A 21,209-nucleotide genomic window follows, 5' to 3' on the forward strand; every position below is an offset into this window, starting at 1 on the left:
ATTAATACTGCAGCTGAACTTCTGTCACGGAAATAACAGTCAGAATAAATGTGTGTCAGAAAACATCATATAAACCATAAGATTAGTGTGTGTGTGTGTGTGTGTGTGTGTGTGTGTGTGTGTGTGTGTGTGTGAGAGTGTGTGTGTGTGTGTGAGAGAGAGAGTGTGTGTGTTTGAGAGAGAGAGAGTATGTGTGTGTGTGTGAGAGAGAGAGTGTGTGTGTGTGTGTGAGAGAGAGAGAGAGAGAGAGTGTGTGTGTGTGAGAGAGATCAGTGTGTGTGTGTGTGTGTGTGTGTGAGAGAGAGAGAGAAACTACATTTGTGTTTTTATTGTAGTCTAAAAACTATCATTTGTATTATTTCTATTAAAATGTTCTTTCAACAGAAAAGTTCTTCATGAATCATGTTTGTGAAAAGTATGCCATTAGTTTTTCTCTCTGGTTTTTGTTCATAAATAATAAAACATGATGAGAAATGAACTTGAGATCAGATCTGAATTGATGTTTGTATCGTGAATATAATTGATTTCATCACAAGACTGACCTGAGCTTTACCATTAAACAAATCAATAAAAACTCTTACTACTGAAGTGATCATAACACACTGTAAAATAAAATGTCAGTATTTAATAATAATAATAATTTTATAACAAATTATAACAAAAAATATAATTGCAGTAATCCTATCATACTTTATAAATACAATAAAAAAATATTTAATAATAACCAAAATATGAATTATATATTTGAGTTTATTTTATTGAATAAACATTACAATTAAAAAATCCATAAAAACTGGTATTGCATTAATATTATTGCAATTTAAATAATACAATTATAATTTGTATATATATATATATATATATATATATATATATATATATATATAATTAATATATTTTCTTTAATTTCTTTAATTGTTATAATACAAGTAAAATCAATATATTATTATATACTAACCTTATTAAGTTTAATTGATGTAATTAAAACAGTAAACTGAATATGTAGTTAATAATAATAACGCGTCTGGTTTGTTTTCAGCAGATTTATAAACGCTTCTCATCACAAATGTGTGAAGATGGTTGAAGTGTGTTGTGTGTATGTTATGTGTGTTATAAGAGACTCAAACTCTGTTCATTCATCAAATAAATCCATCTGAAATCTGTTTGAAAACGCTGCATGTTTTTACAATAAACTGAAGGTGTTTTGGTGTAAATCAGCTGAGCGTCTGTGACGGTGAGATTTGTGTTTGTAGAGATAACAAGATTTAAATGATAATAAATACACAAAAACATTTACAATTGCTGTAAAATAAAAAGTCAGTATATTTATTCTACTACTATAACAGTTATGTTATTATCTTATTATAATAGTAAAATAAAATTCATATTTTGGTTAATCTTAATAAATACTAACTTTTTATTGAATAAATATTGCAATAACATTTCTGATGGATTTTTTAATTGTTGTCATTCAAATAATATTTAACAATTAAACAAATAATTAAACAAATATTGCAATATGTATAATATTATTTAATAATTAAATTAATTATACAATTACTATTTAGATTATTATTAATAAAGACCCCCTTTTTATTTTACAGTACAATTGGATTATTGCAATCATAATATATTTATTTTCTAATTTGTTATAATTAACTATTAATAATAATAATTATTATAATTAATAAAAAATATGACAATATAAAATATTTTGGTTTAGTGTATAATAATAATACTATTATTCATATTATTATTAATAAATACTAACATTTTATTTTAGAGTGCAATATGATTACTGCAATAGCTTTAATTGATTTGTTTAATTGGTATATATAACATAAAGCATAATATTTAGTAAATAATAATAACATAAACTTAATAAATGCATTAAAATTGTAAAATTGCTGTAAAATAAAAATGTCAGTTCTACTACTACTACAAATACATATTTTATTTTATATTACAATAGTATAATTTTCAATTGTAACAGTTATTGTCTTGCAGTTATTGAAATAAAATTCATATTTTTGTTGATATTATTAATAAATACTGACTTTTTATTGAATACAAATTGCAATAATATATTTAATGGACTTTTGATTTTAATTTAAATAATACAATTATAATTAATAAAATAAAATATCAGTATTATACTACTAATAATAATCAAAATAATAACTTAATTGTACTATTTTATTATAACATTAAAGAAATGTTATAAATGCAGTAATCCTATCATATTGTAAAATAAAGTGAAATTTAATATAAACCAAAAATATTAATTATGTATTTTTATTATTTAAATGATAAGTTACTACTAGATTAATCCTGTTCCATTGTAAAATAAGTAGCTATTATTTATTATTATTATTATTATTATTATTAATATTATTATTACAGTCTTAATTTTTCAATAGGATTATTGCAATAGTAAGATTTTATTGATCTGTTTAATTGTTATGATTAACAGTAAAGTAAAATTTATATTTTGTTGTTATTATTTTAACAAACTATTATTTTACTTTATTTTAAATATATATTAATAAACAAATCATTAAAAACTCTTACTATTGTATTAATCATACTGCACTGTAAAATAAAATGTCAGTATTTAATAATAGTGATAATAATTACTACACTGTAAAATATTTCCAGACTTTCACAATATTTAACTGTTTTTTTTTACAGTAAAATACTGTGTATTGTTTTACTGTAATATCGCAGTAATGCGGATTCGCTCACTGACTATTAACTATCTGCTGTGATATGACAGCAAAGTACTGTAAAAATACCTATTCAGCTGAGAACGAAGGCGCCATCTTCAGTCTGACTACTTTACATGTAAGTATGCTCTCTCTTCAAAAAAAGAAAATATTCTTCCAACAAAATAGTAATGTAATCGTTTAACCTATTTGAAATTATTTCATAACGTTCCAACAGCGAAATTCTGTACTTTAATAGGTCTGACATGCTCTCTTTGATCCAGCTCACCACGACACGACGCAGGAATATTCTCTTGGCACTGACGATCTGACTATCTGATGTATAAAGGTAAGTTACGAGGTAAATAAAAAGTGCATATAGTTAAAACAAAAATGGATCTAAGCAGTTATTTATGCGATGTTAGAGATCTGGCAGCTAGCAGTTAGTGTTTCATAGTGGTGGTTAAAAATCCCTGACATTGGCATGAAAGCAGCCGAAAAATGACCTTAAAGGGTTAGTTCATCCAAAAATGAAAATTATGTAATTAATAACTCACCCTTATGCTGTTCCAAACATGTAAGACCTCCTTTAGATTTAGTCCGAGAGCTCTCAGTCCCTCCATTGAAGCTGTGTGTACGGTCTACTGTCCATGTCCAGAAAGGTAAGAAAAACATCATCAAAGTAGTCCATGTGACATCAGAGGATCGGTTAGAATATTTTGAAGCATTGAAAAATCACATCACATCAGTGACTAGAGAAAAGCAGGTAAAAAAGTCCTGGCAGAAAGCGCTGCATAAGGATGTAGTGTAACAATGCCCAGTTCCAGGAATGCACTCATATTTTGTTGGTAGTACCAGTTTGCAACAATTATTAGTTAACAGTAAGTTGTTAACAGTTCGGAATAAAATAAATTATTTGTCCTTACACTACATCTTTATGCAGCGCTTTCTGCCAGGACTTTTACGTGCTTTTCCCAAGCCACTGAAGTGACGTCGACGTCTGGGTTAGCGGTAGCATGAGCCGTCAGGCAAGTGTTATTTAAATAAACTACTGATGTACTTTCAAACTTTCCAAAGCCTTGTTTTATGAGTACAGAACCTATTTGTACTACTGTAGAAGTTTGGCATCATTCTGGGCATTATTAGTGGGGTAATTTACCAGAAACAGCCTGGGATCCATTAGCGCCTGCACTTAGCCATCCGGCTGATATCTCTAAATAAGCTCTAACTTTAATAATGTTCAACCAAGGGGAACAAGGCTTCTGGGGGGGTTTTGGCTCTAGGTCATGGTGCAAAGGAGCCTAGGTTGATTTTACTCCGAACCTTCCCTTTAAGACCTTTATCGGCCGATACCGAGTACCAATCTGATACCAGTGTTAAATTGTTAATGTATTGTATTTTCACTGATGAAGAGACAGACTTGACTTGAACATTGCATCCCTAGGCAAAACACGGCGAACAGATTAGGTACAGACGTTCCTATTACCATCCCATGTCTGAAAAAATCTCACTCCATTATTAAAATGAATAGCAAAATATGTTCAGAAATGTAAACGCCATAAAGTAAACTCAAAATTCATCAACAGCACATTATAAACAATGTAAACAGTACTTATTAAAGGAACAGTTCACCCAAAACAATTTAATTTGCTGTTCATTTATTTTATTATTTTATGAGCGCTGGCCGAATTAAATTCATTTTTATTCATATTTTCACAAGTAGCTCCTAGTGACAGAATTCTAAGAAAATTCTTAGAAATGTGGGCGTTTACTCTTAAAGTTAAAGAAAAAATCCTAGTAAAGTAAAAAGTAATTCAGAAAGCATCTTAACCCTTAAAAGAGGTCTTAAGGTCAAACTTGTTAGGAGCACAGAAGAGGACTTTTAAGAAGCTTAAGAGTTTCTTTAGCTGAGGAGAACATGGCAGAAAGACGAAGAGGCAGAAGAAATGTGTTGCAGACAATGGATGACAGTGAGTTAATAAGACACTATAGATTAGATTGTGTTTGTGACTGATCTTATTAGAGACGTGCTAAAATCTCCGACACAGCGCAGAAATGCCATAGCGCCAGAACTGAAAGTAATCACTACATTACGATATTTGGCAACTGGGAAAATGCTACAATACAATAGTGATGATTTGGGTCTGTCACAACCTTCTGCAAGCAGAGTGATCACACAAACAATTACAGCACTTTCAGAACATCTTATTGTGTTACAGTTCATTTAGTGTCCACTGGACATTCCCACATTTCAGGCTCAAAAAGGATACTGGCGGAGAGTGGCCTGAGACATCTGTTTGAAGGACGTCGTAATCCAGCAAATTGCCACTTGTTAGGGGACAGTGGTTATCCTTGTAAACCATGGCTACTCACACCTTACCTCCGTCCTGACCAGGGGTCACAGCTAAATTACAACAGGTAACAGTGACAACATACACCGTGTGGACTTAGAGAACAACAAATATGTTGCAGTAGTAGGCTATTTGTAGGCTACTCTACTTCCCATAAATAACATACCATCATGTTTTGAAAATATCAACTGAATTCTGTTCATTTTCATTAACTCACAGAGCTCACAAGAAAACACGAGCCGTAGTTGAGCAGGGTATTGGTCAACTAAAGAGGTGCGAATGGCACCAGGAAAGGTCTGCAAAGTGATAACAGCCTGTGCAGTGCTTCATAACATCTGTAAAGATAGACAAATTGCAGACCCTCCCACGTACAATTGGGCTGATGAAGAGGATGATGAAGAATACCCTCCACAAGCGAGGGATCTGTCCCAAAGTGGGAATGCTTACAGAGCCCAGTTTATTAATTTGCATTTCATGTAAGTTACAGTGAATGTAATATAAAAATTGTTACTAAACGGACACTAGCCAACATTTTCATTAAAAAGATATGATAAAAGACACAAAAAAACACTATTTGTTATTAGTTTTATTTTTGAGTAGCTCAATATTTAGTTTGTAGTACTCCTCTTGTAGATGGAGTACTATTTTCTGCTGCTTTAGGACATCAATCTCCATCTCCAGTTTTTTGTATACTAGGGATGGTGGTGGAGCAGCTGCGGTGGCAGCAGAAGGCAGGGAATGAGACACTTCGGGCTGAGGGTCACCCGTCTGCGATGTCGACGGTCCCCATTCCTCTGCTGAAGGCTCTGTGCTACTGAAAGGAGAAAACATTTAATCTGTTATTTAAAATAAATTTAGGGCAATTTTTTTCTGTTCATAGAATGCCAGATAGAAATATGAGAAATGGCCTTGCCTATGTTAAATAAAAATGTGTCTTTTTATTGTGTTACTTGGCTGTTGGTTTATTAAAATTACCATTTTTGTAGTTCCTCCAGCTGAATCATTGAGCTGTCTGTGCCCTCCTTCAAACCGGTAATACTTGTTTCTGAGTGACTTAAGATGTTGAACACGGTTTGGGCTACTTGGGACAGCTGTTTAGCAGGTGCCCCCCCCCCCCCCCCCCCCTTAAGCTAAGACTCCTACGTAAAAGGTTTTAAACTAAATTAAGAGTTTTCTGAGAGGACTCAGAATCTTTATGAATACGGGCCCTGATAATTAAATATAAGCACATGCAATTATTATTTGTATGGATTGTGTGTTTATGGCGTGGATATTCAGACAGGATTTAGGTTAAACCAGGACTAGAACAGACTAGAGTTTTTGCAAACATACCTTACAAAAATATTAAGGGTGTGCATCTTCAAACAAAACAATGGTACAGCTATTTTAAGATAAGTCAGTGCAAACTGCTTTTATTTGAGACAGCTCAAACAAGCATTTTAGTTGGGATTAGATTAGACTGCCCTTATGTTTATTGATGCAATTGTTTGCTTGGCATGCCTTCTATTAACTTAACAGATGATTTATTTCACTAATTCCATTCAAAAAGTGAAACTTGTATATTATATTTATTAATTACACACAGACTGATATATTTAAAATGTTTATTTCTTTAAATTTTGATGATTATAACTGAAAACTAAGGAAAATGCCAAATTCAGTATCTCAGAAAATGAGAATATTGTTTAATATTGAAGATACCTGGTGCCACACTCTGATCAGCTAATTAACCCAAAACACCTGCAAAGGCCTTTAAATGATCTCTCAGTCTAGTTCTGTAGGCTACACAATCATAGGGGAAGACTGTTGACTTGACCATTGTCCAAAAGATGACCACTGACACCTTGCACGAGGAGGGCAAGACACAAAAGGTCTTTGCAAAAGAGGCTGGCTGTTTACAGAGCTCTGTGTCGAAGCACATTGATAGAAGGAAAATATGTGGTAGAAAAAAAGTTTACAATCAATAGGGATAACTGCACTCTGGAGAGGATTGTAAAACAAAACCCATTCAAAAATGTGGGGGAGATTCACAAAGAGTGGACTGCAGCTGGAGTCAGTGCTTCAAGAACCATTACGCACAGACGTAAGACATGGGTTTCAGCTTCGCATTCCTTGTGTCAAACCACTCTTGAACAACAGACAGCGCCAGAAGCGTCTCGCTTCAAAAAGGACTGGACTCCTGCTGAGTGGTCCAAAGTTATGTTCTCTGATGAAAGTAAATTTTGCATTTCTTTTGGATATCAGAGTCCCAGAGTCTGGAGGAAGAGAGGAGAAGAACACAATCCATGTTTCTTGAGGTCCAGTGTAAAGTTTCCACAGTCAGTGATGGTTTGGGGTGCCATGTCATCTGCTGGTGTTGGTCCACTGTGTTTTCTGAGGTCAAAGGTCAACGCAGCCGTATACCAGGAAGTTTTAGAGCACTTCATGCTTCCCGCTGCTGACCAACTTTATGGAGATGCAGATTTCATTTTCCAACAGGACTTGGCACCTGCACACACTGCTAAAGCTACCAGTACCTGGTTTAAGGACCATGGTATCCCTGTTCTTAATTGGCCAGCAAACTCACCTGACCTTAACCCCATAGAAAATCTATGGGGTATTGTGAAGAGGAAGATGTGATATGCCAGACCCAAGAATGCAGAAGAGCTGAAGGCCACTATCAGAGCAACCTGGGCTCTCATAACACCTGAGCAGTGCCACAGACTGATCGACTCCATGCCACGCCGCATTGCTGCAGTCATTCAGACAAAAGAGACACAACTAAGTATTGAGTGCTGTACATGCTTATACTTCTCATGTTCATACTTTTCAGTTGGCCAAGATTTCTAAAAATCCTTTCTTTGTATTGGTCTTAAGTTATATTCTAATTTTCTGAGATACTGATTTGGGATTTTCCTTAGTTGTCAGTTATAATCATCAAAATTAAAAGAAATAAACATTTGAAATATATCAGTCTGTGTGTAATGAATGAATATAATATGCAAGTTTCACTTTTTGAATAGAATTAGGGAAATAAATCAACTTTTTGATGATATTCTAATTATATGACCAGCACCTGTATTGAACTGCTTCAAACCTTTAGACAAGGCTGAATTTAAATTTAGGCTTGTTCAACTTCATGTGGCTCTGCAAGAACTTGACAGGCAGATGACATAAAAAAAAAAACGCAAAAGAAATGTGAAAAATCAGTCTGCTGTCAAATTGCTTTAGCTGTTCTTGCTGTGTCACATGAAGTCCGACAAGTCCATTGTAATATAAATGCATGCAGGAAATATGTAATACTACTTTTTACCTGATTTCACCTTACATTTATTGATTAACTACTGCAAAACTGTTCAAGATCACTGCAAGCACAACTCAATTTTCAATGTCTTTGCATAATGTTAACCAAATTTCAAGACAATTGCATAAAACTTTGTGCTTTTAGTACTTAGGCCTTATTAATAGGCATTTCTAAATGTATGCTTTTATCACAAGCGATTTATTCTGAAATCAAGTAACAAATATATCAGTACAGGTAAGTGAGTTTCCTAGTAATCAAACCCATGAACTTGTTGCTGCTCAAGCAAGGCTCTACCAATTGAGCTACAGGATATAACGGCGTATAATAACTCATTTATGCATCTAAATTATGTTTCTTTTATTATTACATATGTTTTACAGATTTCAGGAAGGTTTACGAGCCCTGGGTGTACTGGAGGAGATTAGGAGCAACCCCAGTGTTTTTGAAGACCTCTTCACAAATCCTAAAAAGCCACTTTTTGCAAACGATCTGTCATCCTTATTTGAAGTGTGTTTCTCTCCAGTCGGAAGCAATAGATGGCAGCAGGAGAATGAGACCATCTGCTTCTGTAGAGACTGGCTCATAGATGTCGAAGGCAATGATTTTAATAGAAGGGGCGGCAGTGGCTCAGTGGTTCATGTAGGTTGTCTACAAACTGGAAGGTTGGTGGTTCAATCCCCGGCTCCACCTGACCAAGTGTCGAGGTTTCCTTGAGTAAGACACCTAACTAACTCCAGCTGCTCCCGACGAGCTTGATAGCGCCTTGCATGGCTGGCATCTCCGGGCCAGTCACGGATAGGTGTAGAGAGCTGACTAGCCAATTGGAACCAAGGAAATTCCAAGTAGGCAGGATGAGTAAAATACACAGAATTAGAGGTTCGAATCCCGTCTTGGCCACAAATACCATTAAATGAGTTTGTATTCGTTTTTTCATCTAGATACACTTTAAGTACGATTTACATATAATAAACGAACTTTGTGAACAAAGATAAAATAAATCTTGTAATAAATGATGTTTTGTAGGATGTACAAAATGTGCAACGATCTTAAGAAACATACATTATAATAGGGAATATTTATTTTTAATATAGAAAATTGTGAATTATTAAAAAGAACATTTTGATGTTTCAGGCCTTTATTTTTAGAGAGACATCTATTTATATTTGTATAACTGTGTACAGAAAACCCATATATATAATATAACTAACACTCACAAAAAAGTAAGTTTTCCATTTTATTTATAGTAAAGTAATATACTTATTAAACCAAATGATTATTTTGGTTTAAATGAGTCAACTCCACCAAACTACTGTTATAAGCATGAGCCCCGTCAGACTGGTCATGGTGGAGGTGTTGCAACAATAAATAGTGATATTCTCAATGTTACCCAGAAAACAGGTTACAGGTTTAACCCTTTTGAAATACTTCTGCTAAATGTTACACTGTCAGACATGCAAAAGAAATCTAATGTATCTCTTGCTCTGGCTACTGTGTATAGACCACCAGGGCCGTATACAGAATTCCTAAAAGAATTTGCAGATTTCCTCTCAGACTAGAGCTGAAGATCTTTGCCCGGGTTCGGTCGGGTTCGGGCTTAATTTATATAATCTTATGCGGGCTCGGGCCGGGCTCGGGTTTGCGCTCCAGTTTACGAGGTAAACGAGCGGTCATGTGATGTGTTTCGATTAGCGCGAGAAAGATGCGAAAATGAATGCTGAGCAGGTGTAATGGAGGCTTGCCTCTGGTGATTACGTTTTGGTTGCACCAGCAGGCACCAGCAACTAAAGCAAACTCGTGAGCGAGAAGTGGAAAAGTTTTGACCATGTCTATAATGAGAATAATGAGTGAATAATGACGCACCATCAGTGAGCGCAGGAACGCGCTGAAGACATCTACAGTGGATTAAATCATTTTCCTCCACAAAAACATGTAGACCTAGCCTAATCTCTGCGAGTAAAGGTTTTACAAATGATAACTAAATATTCATTGAGTCTTAAATGCATAATGTTGAGTATTCACGCTAATGTTGGCATTATTCTTTTATAAAATAAAGCAAATCCGGCGGAGCCTTTATCTTAATTTCGTTATTGCCAAATACCCATCTTAATTTAAAATTTATCTTAATTTAATTTTTTTTAAATTACTCGTTTTTATTGGTGTGTTGGTCTATTTATAGGTTAAATGAGCCTATGTCTAGAATGCTGAGATGTTACGATGTGACACAGGACTTATTTTATTTCTTTATTCCAACTTCCAAGTGGTCTAGTCTACGTTAGTTATGAGTAAATTATGTTAAAACATGAATAAATTACTCATTGTTGACAAAAGGCAAAAGAGCTGTGTGCGTGCGCACATTTGAATAATGTCGGGCTGTAAATGGGGCACGTCCTGATTCTGCCGAGTTCGACGCGTCCCTGGGTCAACAAGGGAGGTGCTTAAGGTAAATTTGAGCAACCAATCAGATTACTCACGTCACGTGACATGTGCCCAGCCTCAGCTTGCGCGCCACTATTTGAATTGTGTGCTTTGACGTCGCCTTCATTTTACAAAGGTAAGTGCATATTATTTAAAATGTGCCATTTCAAATGTGTCCATCCCTGCTCAGCATAATATATTATTTTTATTAATATATTATTCATAACTGACGCGAACATTCGCTGAACTGCGCATATATTAAGGTCCAAATCGCCAAACCCCGATCCTATCGGACAGGAAGGTGCCCACGATCGTTTTGCCCCGGTCCGGTGTGGCGTTTCCCCCGTGATCGCGTCGTCGGATCTTTTTGTACGATTATTTATATCACTTTTGTCATGTATTCGTTTAGCAGATGCTGATACTAATCCTTCTGTGAAAGAAAGGCTAAACACTTTTGCGGATGGATGGGGGGTTTGTCGTCCATAAACAACAAGGAAATATATTGTGTTGACCCGGCGACATCATTAACCCGTCCAATATACAGTATGACACACATTTATCAATGACTGTATTTAAATAATAATCATTATTATAATAATACAATGTGACCATTCGGTGCTTTGAACAGATCTAGATTTTAAAGGTTCTGGACTACGCCACCTGGTGCCTCTCACACCAGGATATACTTTACACCTGAACTGCTAAATACCTGATTTAAGGCGAGCAGATTCGTCGAAGTACACATAAGATGAACTAGACAGAGACGTGTTCTCAGTAGAAAAACAGTAACAAAACTTTATTATACAATGGTATCATTAAAAGAGCCACACCGTCATCCTAGAGACACATTACTAATAGAGACTAGACCTGGCATTAGCTGTTACAGGGGACAATGTATGATTACCAATTAAACTAGAAAATACTGATTCGCTGGCAAGGCAGGTTACCTGTCCGAGATACGCGTGACGTTCACCACCCGTGCTCTGGAACCTGGAGCCCACGATCCCATGCATCCACACACACGCACACACACGCACACGCACACACCACCACAAGCCGATGATTCAAACAAGATTGTGAAGTGCAATTTACCACTACAATACGTGGTGCAGGGTGTGGGGACGGAACCAGGAACCTCTCTTGTGAGCAGCTACGCTAATACTCTGGAAAGACAAGGAAAAGAACAAGTTAGTTATCACTAGAAAAATGGATAGAGAAATGTAACGCTATACACTACTAGCACAGCCAATACCACATCAGTCAGACAGAGCAGTAGACGGAGGCTACGGCAAAATAAACAATAAAGAAAAGAAATATATAAAACTTAATTCAGGCAAGGCAAAGCAGCAGGAGCAATCTGCCTCAATGTTGACATATGAACTGACACGGTGGAAAAACAGGCCTTTGCGCTGGTCTTCACAACCCTACACACAGCATATTCATTAAATGCATTTATATTAAGAGTTGACAATAAAACAGTCATACAATATGTCAGGGCAACACAATCAGACTCATTGTACATGTGTTCAAAAGCTTTTAGTCCTAACACACTGGATCTACTCATAACACAATAAACAAACTTTTTACCTTCTAGGACCTTCAAAAGCACACAGCGCGATTACCCGGAAACGTCTGGCAGTAACGTTACAGCTACACGGCGGGTACTTTGCCCCAGACCTGTGTGCAAATGTGTGCATTAAAAAGCATATATCCCAACAACGACACCCACATTATAGTTAACAATAAAATACACAAATAATACCTTCTTGATGCTAGTAAATTGTGGTAAAGCTACCCGGTGTGTGCTTTGCCCAGGACCTTCAGCAATACACAGCGCGATTACCCGGAAGCGTCTGGCAATCAGTAAAACACTTTGACACAGGAGAACCACATACCCAAGCAGCAACAGGACTAAAAACGTATCGTGCGTCAGAGAATATCTCTAAGCTCAACAGGCAGACGATTTTATAGCAACTGGCCAGACACAAATGAGTTGTTTAGCCACTCACGGCTAGCTGAGTGACGTCAGGGGGTAACCGTAGCTGCAGAGGGACAAACTTCAACCAGACAGCGATTACTCTGCCGGTTACACTTTACCCCCCCGATTTGTTATCGGCGTCTCGCCGATAAGCTCAATAGATCATAACTCTACCTTCCTTTAATAAAAAGAATAAACAAAATGCAAGGGGGGTAACCTAATACCAAGGACGGAAAACGGTTGTCACTTTACTGCTAGACCCAAGTACTTGAGAGTTAGTAGCCCCATCTGCCCTACTCACCACTGGCACTGGGAGATGGTGTGGGTTGGCATGTCTTCCTGCAGTAGTCCGAGCTGTTCTCCGGGGTGCCACTGAGACAGCTGGTGTCCCGTCTGTGATGGGGGCGACCTGCTGGGAGTCGGGCAAAGCCAGCATGGGGACATCCACTGGAAGAGTGGTGGCAAGCTGGATAGGTGGACCCTCTTTCCGAGAGCGGACAAGAACCCATTGGCCAGGGGTGTCACCATCTGCTGGCTGGCTTGTTTCCTCCTGCAGTTCCACAGGCCTGTTGGATGTTTGGAAGTGGACAGGCTTTAGCATGGTTCGATGTACTTGTCGTACTTTGCTTAGGTCCCGTGCTGGAGCCACAGAATATACCACCCCACCAAGTGGGGGTGCACGGATGACCTGATGTATTGTGGCGCCCCAGGCATCTTGGATCTTCGACCGGCCCCTCGTTGTATGGTCTCTGATGTAGACATGCTGTCCTTCTGCCAGTGGCTCACTCCGGATTTTCTGGTCATGCCGTTCTTTTCTCTTGGAAGCAGCAGCCTGCATCCGCTCCCTGGCATTCTGGAAGGCCACATTTAGGCGCCGCTGGTGCTCTCGGACCCATTCACACACATGCCCAGGTCCAGGCTCTTGTACCCTGCCAAGCAGGAAGTCCACCGGTAACTGGGGGTCTTGCCCGAACATCAGGTAATATGGTGAGTCGCCAGTTGTCTGATGGGCAGCAGTGTTGTAACTAAACACTAATTGGGGTAGGTGCTCTGGCCAGCGGCGCTTCAAATCCATGGGCAAAGTACGGAGCAGATCGTGCATCGTGCGGTTGAAACGCTCACACTGGCCGTTGCCCTGAGGATGATAAGGGGTGGTCCGGGTCTTCTGGATCCCGTACAGGGCACACAATTGATAGATAATGGCATTCTCGAAGCTGCGTCCCTGATCAGAGTGCAGGCGAGCTGGGACTCCAAAACGAAAGAACCACTCCCGGATGAGCACGTTGGCCACCGTTGTTGCCTTCTGATCCCTGGTGGGCACGGCCTGTGTGAATTTAGTAAAAACATCAGTCATGATCAACACTTGTTCCCTACCATCCATTGCAGGCTCCAAGAAGGTGAAATCCACAGCCAATATCTGGTTTGGACGCGATGCCAGGAGGTGCCCCATGGGTGCATGGGGTCGGAATTGCGAAGACTTCGCAAGGGTACACCGCTCACAGTTCTGACACCACTGCTTTATATCTTCCCCCATTCCGGGCCAATAGCACCGCAGTCTTATCAGCTCTGTGGTACGTTCAACCCCCTGGTGGCCATGATCGTTGTGGAGCTGCTGTAGGACTTCCTCCTTTAGGCATGCAGGCAACAAGAGCTGACGCACCTCTTCGCCCCCATCTGGACGGAATGTTCGGCGGTAGAGCAGTCCATCGGCTCCCACAACACGGTCCCATTGTTGCAGCAGCACACGGGTAGAGCCCGGCAATTTCCTACGCACCGTCGGGTCGGGCGGTCCCTGTGTCAGCCAGAACGGCAGGAAGGCTCCAATAGTGGGGTCCGCTGCTTGTAGCCTTCTTAATTCCTCGAGGGTGCGGGAGGGGAAGGCCGAAACAGCCATCTGGATTGCCAGTGGTGGATCTTGACATCTGGTCGTTTGTTGTACAAGGACTGGTATGGCTGTCCCTAGTGTGGAGGACTCCGTGGTCTGTCCCAGTAGTCCTACAGGTTGTCGGGAGAGGGCATCTGCATTCCTGTTGGTATGCCCAGGCCTATAACGGATGGTATAATTGAAAGCAGCAAGCTCGGCCTCCCACCGCTGTTCAGTCGCTCCCAGCTTGGCAGTCCCCAGGTGGCTTAAGGGATTATTGTCCGTCCAAACAGTGCACTGTTGGCCCCACAGATACTCCCGGAACTTGTCGGTGATGGCCCACTTCATTCCAAGGAACTCCAGCTTCATGGAACTGTAGTTTTTTTCTGCTGGACTGAGACTACGACTAGCGTAAGCAATTGGCCGGATCTTTCCTTGCTGCTCCTGAGAGAGCGCTGCTCCGAGACCAATGTGGCTGGCATCGACCTCCAGAATAAAGGGCAAGTTAAAATCAGCAAACGCCAAAGTGGGGGCACTCACCAGCCTCTGCTTCAAGGCCTGGAAGCTGTTCTCACAGACATCTGTCCACACTCCATCAAGCCGTGGCCCTTTGCCCTTCCGGGTCTTAGTACCGCCAAGCTCTGCCCCCAGGCGGTTTAAAGGAGCTGCCAGCTTGGAAAAGCCCTCTACGAATCGCCTGTAATACCCGGCAAAACCAAGGAAAGACCTCAATTCGGACACGGTGGTGGGACGGGGCCACTTAGCCACTGCGGACACCTTGGCTGGGTCAGTGGATACACCTTCGCGGGATACAAGGTGGCCCAGGTACTGGACTTCCTTCTGGAAAAAACAGCATTTCTCCAGCTTTGCTTTCAGACCTTCTTTCCGTAGACGGCTCAACACTAGATCCAGACGGCGTATATGATCTTCGACACTAGAAGAAAAAACAATTATATCGTCCAGATATAGTAACAGGGACTGGCAATGCTGTGCTCCAAACATTCTCTCCATCAGCCGTTGAAAAGTGCTTGGAGCGTTACACAGTCCGAAGGCCATGCGGTTAAATTCAAATAACCCAAACGGCGTGCAAAAGGCCGTCTTTGGACGGTCCTGTTCGGTCACAGGTACCTGGTTATATCCGCTAGCCAGATCCAGCGTGGAGAACCATTGAGCCCCCGATAGGGCATCCAAAGACTCCTCGATGCGAGGGAGAGGGAAGGCATCCTTTCTGGTCCTGCTGTTAAGCTGTCTGTAGTCAACACACATACGTAGGCCGCCACATTTCTTCCGCACAATCACAATGGGAGAGGCATAGGGGCTACTACTTTCTCGTATGACCTGGCTGTCTAGTAACTGTCTCAGATGGGCCTTAACAGCGTCATAATCAGAAGGGGGGAGACGCCTGTAACGTTGCCTAACTGGTTGGTCGTCTAGCAGGGGTATATCATGAGATATAAGATTAGTACAGCCAAGGTCACCCTCAAAAGCTGAGAACACCGACTCATGTTTTAACAAGAATGCCCTTATCTGTTCTTGCTCAGTCTCCCCTAGCACTGACAAATCAAGGGCCTGTATCTGCTCCCTCACTGACTTAGGCCTGTCTTCCCCCTCAGGAGTCTGCATGCTAGCCACAACAGCCTCTATTTCTGGTTGGTCTTCAGAAATGCCCACAGGAAGGCCCTCAACAGTTGCATGAACAAGCGACCCTAATGACTGGCGGGGATATAATGTAGCACGTGTAAACCCCACATTGACTACAGGGATAAAAGCTGTACCTTGTTCTACGTGCACTAGTGCAGGCGAAACTAGGAGACCACTAGGTAAAGAGCCGCTAGCCGGTTCCAGAAGGACAGCAGGAGCATCACAAAAGTGAGGAGAGCAAGTGGCTGCCACCAATTTTACAGTGCCCCCTGGTATATGAATGGGCCTTCTACCTCTAACTTTAGCTACACCCGTTTTGGGTGGAAGAGGGCTGAGCTGGACCCGATGACAATGCTGCAAGGCGTGCCGCCACGGAAGTGAAGCATGAACTACCGGTGGGAGATCAAACAAAGAAGAACCATGTTGGCCAAACAGTTCAGCGTAACATTCTCGAATAACATTCATCCCAAGCACACCCGGCACAAGTGGAGGAGCGAGCTGACCTGGAGGATCTTTAACCACCAGCCAACCTCTTTGGGGGATTACCTTCCCTAATACTTCAACCGTTAGCTCAGCATACCCGATATAGGGTATGTCTAGACCATTTGCAGCCCGAAGCTGCAACCAATTACACTGTTGAAGTTTATCCTTGAAATGTTGCACAAAGAAACTCTCTACCAAGGTAGATACCATAGACCCTGTGTCCAAAAGACAACTGACAACTACTCCCCCTACTCTCACAGTTACCTTCGGGGACTGAGCGACAAGGGAGGTTACAGGGTGACTAAGAGTATTCTGATTCTGAGAGCCGCTACCATCCCCTCTCAGCGTGTGGCTCTGCACGCTGAAGGGAGCTAGTTTTCCGACTGAGAAACTGAGACAACATTAGCCTGAGCTTGGGCCTGGGGGATGTAATTAGGAGCTACTACTCTCTCATTGTTACACTCTCGAGCGTAGTGGCCAGGTTTTAAGCATCGCCTACAAATGACAGTTGACGGCCGACTAACTAGAGAGGGACGATTGGAATAGGCTGGGCGAGCTACTCCTTGCAAAGTAGTTAAGGCACTAGTTAAGTGGTTGATCTGTTCTTGTTGCTTCAGCAACATAGACCGCAGCTCTGCCATTCCTGAACTTGCCATACTAATGGGCGATGAAGCTCTGCTTGGCTGAGTCTTGGAGTACTGCATAGCGCAAAGAGAGGGAACTGAATGACTCCTACCCCTATTGAAGTCACTGGGCCTGCCCTCACACTCCCACCGGATGGCAGCAGCACGCACTTCTAGCATGGACATCCCTGGGGTCTGACGGACAAGCCTCTTCAACTCCCTGCGGAGGTCCGAGTCAATAACGTGCTCTGCAAACTGGTCACGGAGCAACATGTCAAACTGGGGTACTGAATCAGGGGAGACCTGTTTAACTTTATCCATCAGAGAAAAGAGAGCATGTGAATATTCTTGTAAAGATTCACCGTCTAATTGTTTTCTAGAAAAGAAACTTTCTTGTAAGGCAACATAAGACTGGGAACACCCATAAAGTTCTTTGAGAATATTTGCAATTCTTTCCGGGTTTTCCCGATCTGCCCTTGGCCTATAGCGAATCTCATCTTTAGCCTCCCCATCCAGATGATCAAACATAAAATAAGCTTTGTCAAGTGCACCCAAACGTCTAGTACGCGCACAGACCTCCACCTCTTCCACCCACTCCACAATGTCAATACCCACCCTACCCCGGAATACAGGACACTTCCGTTCCCTAGGGAGATACATCATCCGTTCATGGGACACAGGGTTAGCAGGGTTGGCGGAATTGTCCGGCTGAGGCGGCGGTGGTTGCTGCTGCTGCAGGCGGCCATTATCTGCCTGCAGCTGACGGATCTGTTCTCTCAGCTGTTCAACTTCGTCCATTGCTGCAGCGGAGTAATGCCCACGTTACAAGAGAGGCGGTGGGGTAGTCAGTGGTCTGCCCACTGCTCTTTTAGGTCCCACGCCGTGCCCACTGCTGCTTTGCCCTTAGCCGACTACTATGCCTTGAAAATCAAAATATACATAAAACAAAAAAAAGAGAAAGAAAAGAAAATAAAAAAAAAAGACACGTCTCTGTGTGCAACAATCCTGCCGACTACGCCACTTTGTGACCATTCGGTGCTTTGAACAGATCTAGATTTTAAAGGTTCTGGACTACGCCACCTGGTGCCTCTCACACCAGGATATACTTTACACCTGAACTGCTAAATACCTGATTTAAGGCGAGCAGATTCGTCGAAGTACACATAAGATGAACTAGACAGAGACGTGTTCTCAGTAGAAAAACAGTAACAAAACTTTATTATACAATGGTATCATTAAAAGAGCCACACCGTCATCCTAGAGACACATTACTAATAGAGACTAGACCTGGCATTAGCTGTTACAGGGGACAATGTATGATTACCAATTAAACTAGAAAATACTGATTCGCTGGCAAGGCAGGTTACCTGTCCGAGATACGCGTGACGTTCACCACCCGTGCTCTGGAACCTGGAGCCCACGATCCCATGCATCCACACACACGCACACACACGCACACGCACACACCACCACAAGCCGATGATTCAAACAAGATTGTGAAGTGCAATTTACCACTACAATACGTGGTGCAGGGTGTGGGGACGGAACCAGGAACCTCTCTTGTGAGCAGCTACGCTAATACTCTGGAAAGACAAGGAAAAGAACAAGTTAGTTATCACTAGAAAAATGGATAGAGAAATGTAACGCTATACACTACTAGCACAGCCAATACCACATCAGTCAGACAGAGCAGTAGACGGAGGCTACGGCAAAATAAACAATAAAGAAAAGAAATATATAAAACTTAATTCAGGCAAGGCAAAGCAGCAGGAGCAATCTGCCTCAATGTTGACATATGAACTGACACGGTGGAAAAACAGGCCTTTGCCCTGGTCTTCACAACCCTACACACAGCATATTCATTAAATGCATTTATATTAAGAGTTGACAATAAAACAGTCATACAATATGTCAGGGCAACACAATCAGACTCATTGTACATGTGTTCAAAAGCTTTTAGTCCTAACACACTGGATCTACTCATAACACAATAAACAAACTTTTTACCTTCTAGGACCTTCAAAAGCACACAGCGCGATTACCCGGAAACGTCTGGCAGTAACGTTACAGCTACACGGCGGGTACTTTGCCCCAGACCTGTGTGCAAATGTGTGCATTAAAAAGCATATATCCCAACAACGACACCCACATTATAGTTAACAATAAAATACACAAATAATACCTTCTTGATGCTAGTAAATTGTGGTAAAGCTACCCGGTGTGTGCTTTGCCCAGGACCTTCAGCAATACACAGCGCGATTACCCGGAAGCGTCTGGCAATCAGTAAAACACTTTGACACAGGAGAACCACATACCCAAGCAGCAACAGGACTAAAAACGTATCGTGCGTCAGAGAATATCTCTAAGCTCAACAGGCAGACGATTTTATAGCAACTGGCCAGACACAAATGAGTTGTTTAGCCACTCACGGCTAGCTGAGTGACGTCAGGGGGTAACCGTAGCTGCAGAGGGACAAACTTCAACCAGACAGCGATTACTCTGCCGGTTACAACAATATCCAATTTAAAACAATCATTAATCTCTCACTATATTGTAGTAATAATAATACAAATAATAATATCTTGTGTTGACCCAGGGACGTCATATTCTTGTGATGACCCAGGGACGTCATATTCTTGTGATGACCCAGGGACGTCATATTCTTGTGATGACCCAGGGACGTCATATTCTTGTGTTGACCCAGGGACGTCATATTCTTGTGATGACCCAGGGACGTCATATTCTTGTGTTGACCCAGGGACGTCATATTCTTGTGTTGACCCAGGGACGTCATATTCTTGTGTTGACCCAGGGACGTCATATTCTTGTGTTGACCCAGGGACGTCATATTCTTGTGATGACCCAGGGACGTCATATTCTTGTGATGACCCAGGGACGTCATATTCTTGTGATGACCCAGGGACGTCATATTCTTGTATTCATATTCTTGTAATAATAATAACAATATCTTATATAAGGCCAAGAGTAATCTATCACTATGCTGCAATAATAATAATAATAATAATGAAATATCTTGTGTTGGCCCAGGGACTTCATTCTTAATAGCTCATCTAATATAAGACAAACAGTAATTAATCACTTTATTTTATTATTATTATTAATAATAATAATACAATATCTAATATAAGACCAAGAGTAATCTATCAATATACTGCAATAATAATAATAATAATAATAATGAAATATCTTGTGTTGACCCAGGGACGTCATATTCTTGTGTTGACCCAGGGACGTCATATTCTTGTGATGACCCAGGGACGTCATATTCTTGTGTTGACCCAGGGACGTCATATTCTTGTGATGACCCAGGGACGTCATATTCTTGTGTTGACCCAGGGACGTCATATTCTTGTGATGACCCAGGGACGTCATATTCTTGTGTTGACCCAGGGACGTCATATTCTTGTGTTGACCCAGGGACGTCATATTCTTGTGATGACCCAGGGACGTCATATTCTTGTGATGACCCAGGGACGTCATATTCTTGTGTTGACCCAGGGACGTCATATTCTTGTATTCATATTCTTGTAATAATAATAACAATATCTTATATAAGGCCAAGAGTAATCTATCACTATGCTGCAATAATAATAATAATAATAATAATAATGAAATATCTTGTGTTGACCCAGGGACGTCATATTCTTGTGTTGACCCAGGGACGTCATATTCTTGTGATGACCCAGGGACGTCATATTCTTGTGATGACCCAGGGACGTCATATTCTTGTGTTGACCCAGGGACGTCATATTCTTGTATTCATATTCTTGTAATAATAATAACAATATCTTATATAAGGCCAAGAGTAATCTATCACTATGCTGCAATAATAATAATAATAATAA

At 40.5% G+C, this 21,209-nt stretch overlaps 2 protein-coding genes and 1 long non-coding RNA gene across 4 annotated transcripts in view; 1 reads left to right on the forward strand and 2 right to left on the reverse strand.

The window, feature by feature from the left end:
* The window catches only part of LOC113063326 (nesprin-2-like), a 603,140-nt gene that overhangs the window by 325,698 nt on the left and 256,233 nt on the right, over positions 1-21,209 (forward strand). The gene's annotated exons all lie outside the window — the stretch shown is intronic.
* LOC113063342 (uncharacterized) lies at positions 11,527-19,163 on the reverse strand. The gene is made up of 2 exons (XR_003278671.1): positions 18,856-19,163; positions 11,527-11,917 (listed from the first exon to the last, which is right to left on the reverse strand). It is a non-coding gene; the product is annotated as an uncharacterized LOC113063342 (long non-coding RNA).
* Positions 16,771-19,843, reverse strand: LOC113063331 (uncharacterized). 2 transcript variants are annotated; one of them, XM_026233652.1, is made up of 2 exons: positions 19,351-19,843; positions 16,771-18,926 (listed from the first exon to the last, which is right to left on the reverse strand). In XM_026233652.1, the coding sequence occupies exon 2, from the start codon at positions 18,139-18,141 to the stop codon at positions 17,092-17,094; it is 1,050 nt and encodes a 349-aa protein (XP_026089437.1). In that variant the 5' UTR covers positions 18,142-18,926; positions 19,351-19,843; the 3' UTR covers positions 16,771-17,091. The 2 variants fall into 2 exon arrangements, with proteins under 2 accessions (XP_026089437.1, XP_026089436.1); XM_026233651.1 differs by having other exon boundaries at positions 19,249-19,843.

The sequence above is a fragment of the Carassius auratus genome, chromosome 45, assembly GCF_003368295.1.
Source record: "Carassius auratus strain Wakin chromosome 45, ASM336829v1, whole genome shotgun sequence".
Classification (NCBI taxonomy): Eukaryota; Metazoa; Chordata; class Actinopteri; order Cypriniformes; family Cyprinidae; genus Carassius; species Carassius auratus.